An 11,859-nucleotide genomic window follows, 5' to 3' on the forward strand; every position below is an offset into this window, starting at 1 on the left:
AAGCAATCTCATTCTTCTCCACTTTTGGAGTTAACAGCAATGGTGGCCAGCCATCATCTAACCTGTAATTAACATGGTAAGCTAGGAACAGATGTAGGCAGCTACTCAATCAGCTGCCTGCAGCATTGCATGCAGTCTCATTCCAATCCATTATTGGAGTTGTAAGCATCTGACTTGTAATCATCAACATGGTAAGCTTGGAAACAGAGCATCCTGGGACATCTACTTAATCATGACAGATAGAGATACAAAAGAAATGAGTGCATTTGGGACAGCAGATGGGCATCACTTCTCACCTGTCTGAAAGGAGATGGATTGTTAATTTCATATCTAAAACTTATATTATGTCAAGTGCACTACATTCAAATGTGAGTTTAGAAGGGTCAAAAAGATGCTGCAGAACAAAGTAAACATTGACTGCTCTGCCTACACCTGCCTAACTCAAGTGTAGCAAGATTAATAAACAAACCTAGTAATTGCTTCACTAAACTAATCTAATGCTGCCTAGATTAAAACAATTTGGTCTAACTATTGGAGAACATAACATTATGAAGATTTGTGACCACTCATCTTGGGTCCAATAGCTTGACATTAGCATCTACATTGGTGGAAATGTGGCATTCCTCTAAAGTGATCATTTGAAATAAACAAGCATGCATGGATTTATGGAGCAATCTAAGCAATCATGTTGGTGTGATAATTCTCTTTTATTGAGGTGGGGAAGGCAGCTGTTTTGAGCACAAGAAATCTAAGTCTAATGAAGGTGGGGGAAAGATTGATTGCAGTTGCTTGCCATCAGCCTGTATCATTTTTCCTCTTTGGCCTTTGTGTGGAACTTTTATGCATTGGGCTCAGGCACAGTGGCATCTGACAATGGACATGGGGGGCAAAGTTTGGGCAAGCATTCAATAATGTGGATAAAGTTGATTCAAGTACAAGCTAGAAAGATGTTCAAAGTGGTCCAACAGGAATTATTATTGACAAGAGACAATGAATGCTTGACCCATCTGCATTCAGGAAAATATTTCCTTTTTTTTAATGGTAGAAATTACTTTGTGTCATTTTTTTAGGATAATCTCCTCAAACTTCAATTTCTGATACATCATTTTTCAAATGAACTCACTATTTCCTACTATATATATATATATATATATATATATACACACACTACTTTTCTTTTTTATTTTTATTTATGATTTCAAAATTGACAGGAAAATGTTAGTATAGACTAATAATTTTTCCCCTTTTCCATATTTTTCTCCTAATACCTCTTTGTTCTATTTTTTTTTTCAATCTTTCATAGTACATCACTAAAATAACTCATTATTATTTCTCATTTCCTCCTTATAATACTAAGATTATCACATCTATTATTGCCATCACCAATGATAACATATTAGCTGGTCCTAAAATAATTTCTTTGTTCTTTCTTTGTCATCCCTGTGTTCATCATTATCATCTTCTATTATTGGGAAACTCTATTATAGCTTCTCCTACTCTTTATATCCTTTTTGTTTATTTTTATGGTCTTTACTATTATTTATTTATTTATTTTAAATCATCCTTTATGGTTATATTGTCTTTTCTTATTTTTATTTCAGACATCAATAATTGTTACAATATTAAAATTTTATCTTCTTTTTCACTTGAGAGGAATCTCTCACGTCATATATTTCCTCCCTTATCCTTCTCCGTATCCTTTCTCAATAATAAATATCTTCGATTATGTATATGTGTATGTATATATATGACACGATATTATTATTGACTAACCAACCTATCAAAATAAATCAAACTATCATGTTGAGTTTTAATTAGCCACTTACGATTTGACTAATTTTTATATGTTGAATTATAATTAACTATCACGCCTAGCCATATCAAGTTAATTAGTGATGGGTGGGTACTTGTATTTTTGAGGGTAGTCAGAAAAATTATTCTTCTTATTGATATAAGAAACATGACTAAGAATAATTGAATAATATCTTCTTACATGCTTTCTTGGAACTAAAATTTGTAGCATAATCTAAATCAGAAACCCTTTATAGACTCTCACGTAGTATTACGATCGTCGAGTGTAGTTCTTATTGGGTCGAGACGGACTATTATTGCAGCCCATAGCGCATTAAGCCCACGGAACGTTGCTTTGAATCTTGTGCCATTTCTCTTTCGATCGGACGGCCAATAGGCATTCTACATCGGTATAAATAGTTACTCTCTCGTGGTTTTTATTTCCATTTCGCTCTTCAAAACCCAAACCCTAAGGAGCGGCGGAGAGTGGAGGAGAGGGGCGGCGGCGATGACGACGCGCTTCAGGAAGAACCGGAAGAAGCGAGGGCACGTGAGCGCCGGCCATGGGCGCATCGGTAAGCATCGGAAACACCCGGGTGGTCGCGGTAACGCTGGTGGCATGCACCACCACCGCATCCTCTTCGACAAGTACCACCCCGGTTACTTTGGAAAGGTAGGTATGCGCTACTTCCACCGCCTCCGCAACAAGTTCCACTGCCCCGCCGTCAACGTCGACCGCCTCTGGTCCCTCGTCCCCGACGCCGTCAAGGAATCCGCTGCCAAGGACGGCACCGCCGCCCCCTTGATTGACGTAACCCAGTTCGGGTACTTCAAGGTGCTCGGCAAGGGGATGCTGCCGCCGGACCGCCCCGTCGTCGTGAAGGCCAAGCTCATTTCGAAGATCGCCGAGAAGAAGATTAAGGCAGCCGGTGGCGCTGTCGTGCTCACCGCTTGATCGACGGTCTCTTTTTATACCAAAGAGCTTTCCTTTTTGAATCTGCTTGAACTCATCAATAGGAATCTGCAATGTTTATTTTGAGCCCAATCTGTTTGATCTTTTGACTTTGATGTTGTTGCTTGGACTTGAATTATTGTCTTGAGAATATCTGCAATTTAGACAAATGCAGTTAGTAATGCCATGTTTGATTGAAAATTCTTATTTTGATCTCATAGTTATTGGCCTCCGTGAATGAATATAAAATTAGTACAATTTAGTAGGCAAACATGGGACTCCATAATAAAATGGACAATATCAGGCTATTCTTCCTCTTATATGTGGTATCATGAAGAAATATTTATGTTCGTTCTTTTTTGTTGATGAGCCTATTGTCTTTGTTTTGTAAAATTATTGTCGTTTATATGAATGCAAATGATTAGACTTGATGTGTAGCTTCTGTATAGACTATGAAGATGAGACTCTTTTTACCTGATGAAACTGTTCATCTCATGGTTGTCCAATCTATGACACATGAAGCACAAGTTAATTGGAAAAACTGATTACGTTAGCTGCAGGTGTGCTTCCTGATGTGGATATGAATCGGTTTTGATACTCTGCATATTTTCAGGACTTAAAATATTGGGAATCCAGTCCCATTCTAACGGCTTGGTAGAGTTCATATGGTGGAATACTTGTGTTCTTAGCTCAAGTCGATATGTTGAGTCCATAGAAAGAAATCATCAAGGACCATATTAGAGATTATATTTGCTTGTAAAATCTTGGGTTAATTACATATTATCTCATGTAGTTAGTTATCTTTAGCATTTTGGATCTTACACTTAAAAAAATTATATTGGCATCCTTATAGTTACGAAAGTGATATATTTAGATCCATTTTTTCTAACATCGACAGTTTTACCAATGGATATACGAAAACAAAAGACAAAAAGATAATTTTATTATTTCAGTTGGTGGTCGTGGACGATGTTGGTGGTGACGGACGAAAGCATCGTTGGGGGTCGTGAGTGGTTGTTGTGGATGAGAAGAGCGGTGGTGAGAGGTGAGGGTCGCTTTGCATCTATGTCAATGCCAACATAGTTGTCCAGCAACCCTTTCGTTGCTTTGCATCTGTGTTGTCGTTGACGTAGTTGTCCAGCGTTGTCGCTTTGATCTTTGTTAGTGTTGACGTAGTTGTCGTGCGACATCTGCATCGGCGGTCCTTTTGTTGTTTGGCAACTGCATTGACACCAACGTAGATGCAAAGCGATAAAAGGGTTACTCGGCAATTATGTAAAGCGTCGACGCAGATGCAGAGCAATCCTCATCTCTCGTCGCTCTCATCCACAATAGTTACTCGTGACCTCCCAGCTACGTCGTTTGTCACCACCAACTGAAATATTTAAATTATCTTTTTATTTTTTGTTTTTGTATTTTCGTTGATAAAATCGATGATGTTCAGATGAATGAATCTAGATATTTCACTTTCGTAATTATAGGGATGTCAATGTAATATTTTATAGTGTAGGGATCGAAAGGCTAAAGATAACTAATTGAATGGGATAACATGTTATTAGCTCTAAAATCTTTGATACCTATCACTCATTTTGCAAGGTTAACCAATTTATGTGATCATACCAAATTACGCAGTCTTTTGTGGATTATGGTCTATTTTGGTTCCTACTCAAAACTTCCCTGGGAATAAGGCAACATTTTTATAAATTGATTCCAGTTGCTTATTGTTTTGTGAAATCTTTGATACCCGTCACTCATTTTGCTAAGGTTAGACAGTTTATGTGATTATATCAACTCAAGCATGCTGCATTTTGTGGCTTATGGACTATTTAGGTTCTTGCTCAAAATTTGCTTGGGAATATGGTAGCAGTTCTCAGGTTGCTTATTGGTAATTCTCTTTCACTGCTGATTTCAAGTTGGAAACATATAAGAGTTGTGATAGCCACTCGACAGTCAACCCACCCCAAACAGATTCATGCGGTGATTGGGTCATCGTGGCATGTTGATGGCTTGGGTTACTCGCCTGGTGTTCTAATTCTGTCGATTCCTGCAATAACTTCTGGTTTTGCACATCCCACATTTTTGGCAAATATTGGATGCCATGAGGCTGGCATCTCCAGGCCAACAAAGCAACCTTCTCTCTCTTTTTGTTGTCGTCGTCGTCGTTGAAGAGCAGAGATAGGTTTGGTTTCACGCGATCGCTGCGGATGCTACTAATTGGTATCGTTGCGATTTGCAGATTAGGGGAGCTTCTGCAACTGGTCGATCTCCCTATAGCTTTCTTTCTTGCAGTCTCGTGTACATGTAAATGATCCATCTCCTCGTAATTTCCATGTAGTGCTGGACAATTTACACTCGATAACATAAACAAGTGAGCATCCTGAGAGTCTGTCCTCGACATGTACAAGCAAGCAATCATCCCAAAGATCTATGCTTAATTGTCCAACGCCAAGTCTTGCTCTCTGTCAATATTTCATCCATTAGCTGTGAGTAATTGTGTCTTTGTATATCCTTCCTATCTTGGCCTCATTTTGTAAGCTCGATCTGTTCTGAACCCATAATCCTGTAAAAACATAAATACTGGTGTCATTTCTCAATACATAACCCGTACTTCCTTTACGCCCAGACACAGATCCATCAGAAATATAAGTCTAATATACCCTCTTGGAGGGAGGCTTTTACCATTTGAATGGAATAGGATTGGATAGATGATTCCCTTCGTATTCATTCCCTCTAGCACAAAAAGCTAGTTGTGACTATAGCTTGATGCATATAACTCTTATACTCATCGAATATATTCTCATTTCTTTCTTTCCACATGTATGGAAGTAGATACTTTTATATTTATACACTCTTACCTTCAGTCTATGATGTTTCAGATTATAGAAAGAAGATAAAAGTTATATACTTGCTTTATGGTTACCTGTAGTCACCTTCAAATTCACAGCATCCATAGCAAAGATCTTGATTTCTGTGTTGACTAAGTTGATGCTGGCACACGTTTCAGAGCAATCTCTTTCTATGGAGGAAGTGAAATGTTCGGTAACAGTGGTCAGAAAAAAATCATCGGAACCATAACCTCAGCAATAGTGGCACCATCAACTTGTCATAATAGCTGCAATGAGTTTCGCTGAACACCCCACGGCCAGACCACATTCTTAAGTTAATCCAACAGGATAAGCTGAGAGGAATCAACTCAACCATGTTTCACTCCAAAGTCCAGTTTCGATTACCAATAGTCATTACATGAACACAGCCCATCCTTGAAATGATGGAATCTCTTAGCATCTCGAGCAATGATTTCTTTGCCCACCACTTGAGACACCAACTTTATCCAAGAATGACAGTCACCACAAACCCTGAGGTTCTTGAATATTGTGATTGGTATGTCTCCCTTGTCATTGCTGCTCATGACCCCAAAGGCCACAGCCAGCTTCTCACTGTGGTAATACAAGGATCTCTCCTTTTCCAGCTCCTCTATTTCTTGTAGGACATACCTTGTGTCCGGAACATAGCCCAGTTCCTTGGTCCTTGTAATCAGCCCTTCCAACTCTTTATAGATCTCTTCTGCCTTCAGGTGGCCCCTGTCTCCCGCCATGAATGTATGGAACTCCCTGTCCACTTCTATCCAACTCATGGCTGGATCTTTCTTCAGGTTCATTCTTCTCATTGCAGATTTCACATTGATCACCTCATTCCATTGACCTAAAGATGCATAAATGTTCGACAAAAGAATGTAAGTTGCATCGTCACCTGGATCAAGCTCGAGTATATTTCTCGCAACCCTCTTTGCCATATCCAGTTTTCCATGTATTTTGCAGGCACTTAGCAAAGACCTCCACAGAACTTTGTCTGGACTCCTAAGTTTGGTTATCAGCCCTTCAGCCTCTTCCAGTTTTCCAGAACGACCTAGAAGGTCGATCATACATGCATAATGGTCACTAGATGGTCCATGCTTGTAGCAGTCGATGATGAAGGAGAACACTCGATGGCCTTCTTCAAGCAGTCCTGCATTACCACAAGCAGAAAGAACACTGGTGAATGTCGCATCATTTGGTTCCAAACCCGATACTTGCATCATCTCAAACGCTCGAATTGCTTCCACTCCGTGGCCATTTTGTGCATAGGCATTGATCATACAGTTCACAGAAACTAAATCAAGCCCTGGCAGATCATCAAAAATAATTCTGGCCATTCCAATACGCCCACACTTTCCATATGTATCGATCAATGCAGCGCAAACAAATCTGTTGCTATCCAACCCAATTTTTGTAGTGAAGGCATGGATCAACTTCCCTTGTTCGAACAATGCAAGGGCGGAGCACGCTCTCAGAGCTGTGGACAAAGTGAATGCGTTAGGCCGAACTGAATCATTAATCATGTTCTGAAGCATCAAAAGAGCAAGCTCTTCTCTGTGATTACATACCAAGCATCCAATTATAGCTGTCCAACTTACTGTATTTGGATCCGCTATGCTCTCAAAGACTTTTATGGAGTCATCAATCAGTCCACACCTTGAATACATGGTAAGGAGTGATGTCTGTGAAGAACAGCCTAGCTTAAAACCAAACTTTTCCATGACACCATGAATCGATAACCCCCACCTCAAGTCTCCAATGCTCCCACATGCTATTAGAACACTTGCGAATGTGAAGTCATTTGGACTCAAGCCATCCTTCATCACCTGCCGGAAGAGCTGAATTGCCTCACTGTACTCTCCATTCTGGGTGTAGCCTACAATCAAAGCTGTCGTCAAGACAACGTCCTTGCTACATACTCTATCATAGATCGCTCGAGCTTCTCTCAGTTTGCCGAACTTTGCATACATATCTACCAAGGCACTACCAACAAAGGCATTTGTGGCATCTACACCGGTGATCACCAGACACCCATGAGCTGCACCGCCTTGTGCCACGAGACCGAGCTCACTGAATGCTCTAAGCACGCTCGAGAAGGTGAACTCGTCTGCCCTGACGCCCACCCACAGCATCCGTTTATACAAATCCACCGCTTCACGGCTTCTGCTACAGCGAACGCAGGAAGATATCATGGCGTTCCAGGAGACAGGATGCGGCTTGGGCATTGCGTCGAACACCTCCCGGGCGTCCTCGATCGCGCCACATTTGAGGTACACGCCGACCAGCTTGTTTCCAAGGCTGAGGTGACGGAAGCCAGACAACTTCATATGGCGGTGGACCCGGCGGGCCTTCTCGAGGGACCGCTCGGCGGCGCATCGCCGGAGGAGGGAGGCGTAGGCGTCCGAGGGGGCTCTCGCCGCCGTGTGTTGGGTTCTGACAAGACTAGAGAGCGCGGTTTTGGGGACTCTCATTATTGGCCCTTCCAATGCCGTCTCTCCCTCCCTTACAAACCGTCTCCCCGTTGTTGACGCCTTGTCAGCTTCCACGTGTAGGTAAAAAAAATACAGAAGAAAAAATGTTTTATATTTATTATTCCTCCGTGGAATCTTATTTACATATATTAGGCAGAAAAATTGGTTTCTGTTTCCTATTTACATATAAGTCCTCAAAACACATTATATTAACAACATAAGTCCTCAAATCTTTATCTGCTTATCCCATAAGTATATTTTATATTTATTATTTACTAAAATAAACTAATATTAATTATATATAATCAGGAATATAGTCAATCTGAATTTTTTGATAAATAATAAAAGCATTAAACTCTACAAGGATAGATGTGAATAATACATCAGATCAAAATTACAAGATTGAAATCGGATGGTTGACATTGAGTTGGGTTCGGAGTGACTTACAAGATTGCATCCCGACCTAACGAATCCGTCCGGAGAAATCACACGTACTACTAGCAAAAAAGAGGGTAGGAGTAGCGGAGAAGGTGACAACATCAATCACATGTACTATTGGTAGGTGGGACTACCAATAAGTTGCTTACACAATAAGTAGAATTAATGCATGCTTTTAAATATCGACCTAATTTGCATGCACAAATCGATGTTAATCAATCCGATCAGCCACCCATCGCCATGCCCACAATGAAAACACTCCATCAGGTTCAAAATCTTTTCTTTTGGATCCAATTGATCAGATCAAATACTGGTAGATAATGAAGGTAAGAAGAAGTGATCGATGGTTGACGAGTCACTTCATACCAACAACCAAATAAAAAGCGTTCATGAAAGAGAAAGATTTATGAATCAATCAAACAACTTTTTTCCTTGCGTAAAATTGATTTAACTTAGAGAAATAATAAAAAGGGAAGCTCGGATGTCACAGAAAAAAAACAGAGTGGAAGTTTACCTGGTCCTACCAGAGAGGCAGGCAATGGTTTGGTGGGGTGGTGGGGTCTTCCACAAGCACAGGATCATTCTTTCATGGAGAATTCCTTCTACGGAAATCTTGGAGGACTCTCGACCAAACTGTTTGGATAAGCAAGTCTTTTAGTTGAATTCTTCCAAGAACAACAAGTACATGAAACATGAAACCACAACTCATTATGTCTCCCTTAAATTGGATTATTTTTATCTCCCTCGAGTATCTATCTCTATGTCTCCATTAACGTAAACCAACCGCCAATGTAACTATCCAACATGTTTTTAGTCTTTTTTTCCTTTCAGTCCTTCACTTCTTAGATTTTTCATATAACCCCTCTCGTTTTATGTTAAATCCCGTCTTATGGTTTATGGAAACACCCCTCCCCATCTCTATAAATATAAGAAGCCCCCCGAGGGATCCAAATAGCAGAAGCAGCAGAGAGAGAGAGAGAGAGAGAGAGAGAGATGGGGCTTAGCCTGGTGTGGTTGATGGATGTGTTTGTCCGGCGCGCCTACACTGCCGCCGGCCTCCGCTCCCACACCGTCGCAGTCGACGCCGACACCACCGTCCATTGCTGGATCTCGACCTCCCTCCTCCCCACTCCCTCCTCCGCGGGAGCCGACCCCGGCCGCGGATCGAGGAGGCAGCCGAAGCCCCCGCTCCTCCTCATCCATGGATTCGGGCCCCGCGCCACGTGGCAGTGGCGCAGCCAGATCGCGCCCCTCGCCGCCCGCTTCGACCTCATCGTGCCGGACCTTCTCTTCTTCGGCGGCTCCACCACCCGGTCCCCGCAGCGGTCCGAGGCCTTCCAGGCGGCCGCACTCGCCCGCCTCCTCGACGCCCTCGGCGTCGCGCCGCCGCGCCGGGCGAGGGTTTCGGTGATGGGGACCAGCTACGGGGGGTTCGTGGCGTACCATGTGGCGCGGGCGATGGGGCCGGACCGGGTGGAGCGAGTGGTGATCGCCAGCTCCGACTTGCTCAAGGGGCCGGAGGACGACAAGGCGCTGCTGGAGCGGGCCGGTGGCCGTGGAGACGTCGCCGATCTTCTCCTCCCGCGGACCACCGCCGATATGAGGAGGCTCGTCCGCGTCGCCGTCCACCGCCCGCCTCGATTCATGCCGGAGTTCATCCTCCGCGACATGCTTCGGGTAAACGTTCATCTTTGCGCTCTCCACTTCCCTCGATCTTATTCCCTTACATCCTCAAACCTAGAATCGATCGATTAGTTCAGTCTCGCTTAGAAAGATGAGATTATTAGATACATTGATCGTCCCCAAATCATGTTCATAGAAATCAACGAAATGCTCTAAGAAACGTGGGTCCCACTGCTGGACCCGCCATTGGTTGGCAGCGTGGGTCCAACGGTTGGACCCACCGTTGGTTGGCTGCTGGTGTCCGCAGCTACCAACCAACGGACTACATTCTTCCTCGGCCGAGAGAGGGGCAACGAAGAGATCATTGGTCGATGGGAAGATAAAAGCGTTGATTCTCTTAGAAAAGTGGCAGCACACATCAAAGCCTCCTACAAATCTCAATGTATTGATGACATATAGGAGGTTCTCTCACATTACAAAGGAAACCATATATGCATCCAAAGTCCATGATCTTAGCATTCATCCTTACAAATCTAAGTTTAGCATATGCATCCTTACAAAAGGCCAAGAACCTGCACACACACACACATTTCAATATTAGATCAGAGATGTCAGTAGTACCTCTTTAAAACCTGCTAGTCATTATGTAACTTGAGATTTTTGGATGAATATTAAGGGATGTGTATATGTGAAGAATCTTAAATCTTACAAAGAGTAAATGTAAACTCTGATCTTGACTATTATTTTCCGTAATGAAGATGTAATAGAATCTTTGTAATGTTCCTACTCTTATTTTTTGTTTAATTTAGCAAGCACTTTCTACTCACATTTGTTTTTTACTTGTTTGGGGTAAAAGGAAACACAAATTATGCCAAAAAGCTTACCAAAGTAAATATGCATGTCTGTCTGTGTGCAGAATCTGTTCAGCGATAAGCTGGAGGAAAAGCTAGAACTCGTCAAGGGCATCTCCCTCGCCAACAAAGACCAGTTCCAACTTACTCCTCTTCCCCAGGTAACAAACAGCTTTACTTTGCATGCAATCAGCTCATCAGCCCAAAAAACCTTCTTTTGTTCTCAGTCCCTGTTCCTCGCAGCAAGTTCTGATGATATGGGGAGAGGATGATCAGATATTCCCAGTGGATAAGGCGTTCGAGATGCAAAAGTAAGTTGCCAACAAGCCTTCTTTTCCTGCTTCTGTCAATGATGATATGTTGATGACCGTGAACCAAATGAGTTTGTGCAGGCGTTTCGGAGAGAATGCGAGGTTGGAGGTGGTGCAGAAAACTGGTCACATGCCGCAGATGGAAGACGCCGGCAGGTTCAACAAGGTCGTCCTCAGCTTCTTATTAGGTGCACCCAAGTCTTCATTGTAAACTACTACATGGTGGTTGTGCTTGACGACTCTCACTGTCCAGATATGATGTAGATTAGATTCTTTTCTGTTTAGAAAAATAAGCCCCGGGCTATTTGCTGCAGGGTATTCAGACATGAGTTCCCTTTAGTGGTTATGTATGGGAATACTACGCTAGTCTTCTTGCAAAGATGGGAGATGGGTTTGAATGGAAATTATGTGTTGAATTGGGGTTGATGAAGCTACAAGCAGCACCATATGGCATCATCTTCTTGAGTTGCTTCCGGTTATAAACGTGTCTCCCCAAATACAAACCTTCTCTTGCATGTATTCCTTCCATTATATGCTTATTATAACTGTATAGATATATACATAAAT

General features: G+C 42.2%; 3 protein-coding genes across 5 annotated transcripts; 2 read left to right on the forward strand and 1 right to left on the reverse strand.

Moving 5' to 3' along the window:
- Window positions 1–2,225: 2,225 nt before the first annotated feature.
- Window positions 2,226–2,961, forward strand: LOC135588596 (large ribosomal subunit protein uL15x-like). The gene has a single exon (XM_065080794.1). It carries the CDS (start codon window positions 2,300–2,302, stop codon window positions 2,744–2,746), a length of 447 nt encoding a protein of 148 aa, XP_064936866.1. The 5' UTR covers window positions 2,226–2,299; the 3' UTR covers window positions 2,747–2,961.
- Window positions 2,962–4,587: 1,626 nt separating this feature from the next.
- On the reverse strand, window positions 4,588–9,652 carry LOC103996451 (pentatricopeptide repeat-containing protein At5g65570). Its single transcript, XM_065080795.1, has 4 exons — window positions 9,513–9,652; window positions 9,022–9,140; window positions 5,664–8,137; window positions 4,588–5,303 (listed from the first exon to the last, which is right to left on the reverse strand). Exon 3 carries the CDS (start codon window positions 8,067–8,069, stop codon window positions 5,970–5,972), a length of 2,100 nt encoding a protein of 699 aa, XP_064936867.1. The 5' UTR covers window positions 8,070–8,137; window positions 9,022–9,140; window positions 9,513–9,652; the 3' UTR covers window positions 4,588–5,303; window positions 5,664–5,969.
- LOC103995833 (uncharacterized) lies at window positions 9,476–11,722 on the forward strand. 3 transcript variants are annotated; one of them, XM_009416542.3, is made up of 5 exons: window positions 9,476–10,184; window positions 11,047–11,142; window positions 11,225–11,292; window positions 11,374–11,480; window positions 11,607–11,722. In XM_009416542.3, exons 1-5 carry the CDS (start codon window positions 9,501–9,503, stop codon window positions 11,630–11,632), a joined length of 981 nt encoding a protein of 326 aa, XP_009414817.1. In that variant the 5' UTR covers window positions 9,476–9,500; the 3' UTR covers window positions 11,633–11,722. The 3 variants fall into 3 exon arrangements, with proteins under 3 accessions (XP_009414817.1, XP_064936868.1, XP_009414818.2); XM_065080796.1 differs by having other exon boundaries at window positions 11,374–11,722; XM_009416543.3 differs by lacking the exon at window positions 11,607–11,722 and having other exon boundaries at window positions 11,209–11,292.
- The last annotated feature ends 137 nt before the right edge of the window (window positions 11,723–11,859 follow it).

Source organism: Musa acuminata, chromosome BXJ1-8 (genome assembly GCF_036884655.1).
Source record: "Musa acuminata AAA Group cultivar baxijiao chromosome BXJ1-8, Cavendish_Baxijiao_AAA, whole genome shotgun sequence".
NCBI classification, from domain to species: domain Eukaryota; kingdom Viridiplantae; phylum Streptophyta; class Magnoliopsida; order Zingiberales; family Musaceae; genus Musa; species Musa acuminata.

Bases quoted from the DNA above. Each gene is read 5' to 3' on its own strand.
- LOC135588596 (XM_065080794.1), top strand. From the start codon at position 2,300: ATGACGACGCGCTTCAGGAAGAACCGGAAGAAGCGAGGGCACGTGAGC.
- LOC103996451 (XM_065080795.1), bottom strand. From the start codon at position 8,069: ATGAGAGTCCCCAAAACCGCGCTCTCTAGTCTTGTCAGAACCCAACAC.
- LOC103995833 (XM_009416542.3), top strand. From the start codon at position 9,501: ATGGGGCTTAGCCTGGTGTGGTTGATGGATGTGTTTGTCCGGCGCGCC. The intron at 11,143-11,224 runs GTAACAAACAGC...TGTTCCTCGCAG, and splicing joins AACTTACTCCTCTTCCCCAG to CAAGTTCTGATGATATGGGG. The intron at 11,481-11,606 runs GTGCACCCAAGT...TATTTGCTGCAG, and splicing joins CGTCCTCAGCTTCTTATTAG to GGTATTCAGACATGAGTTCC.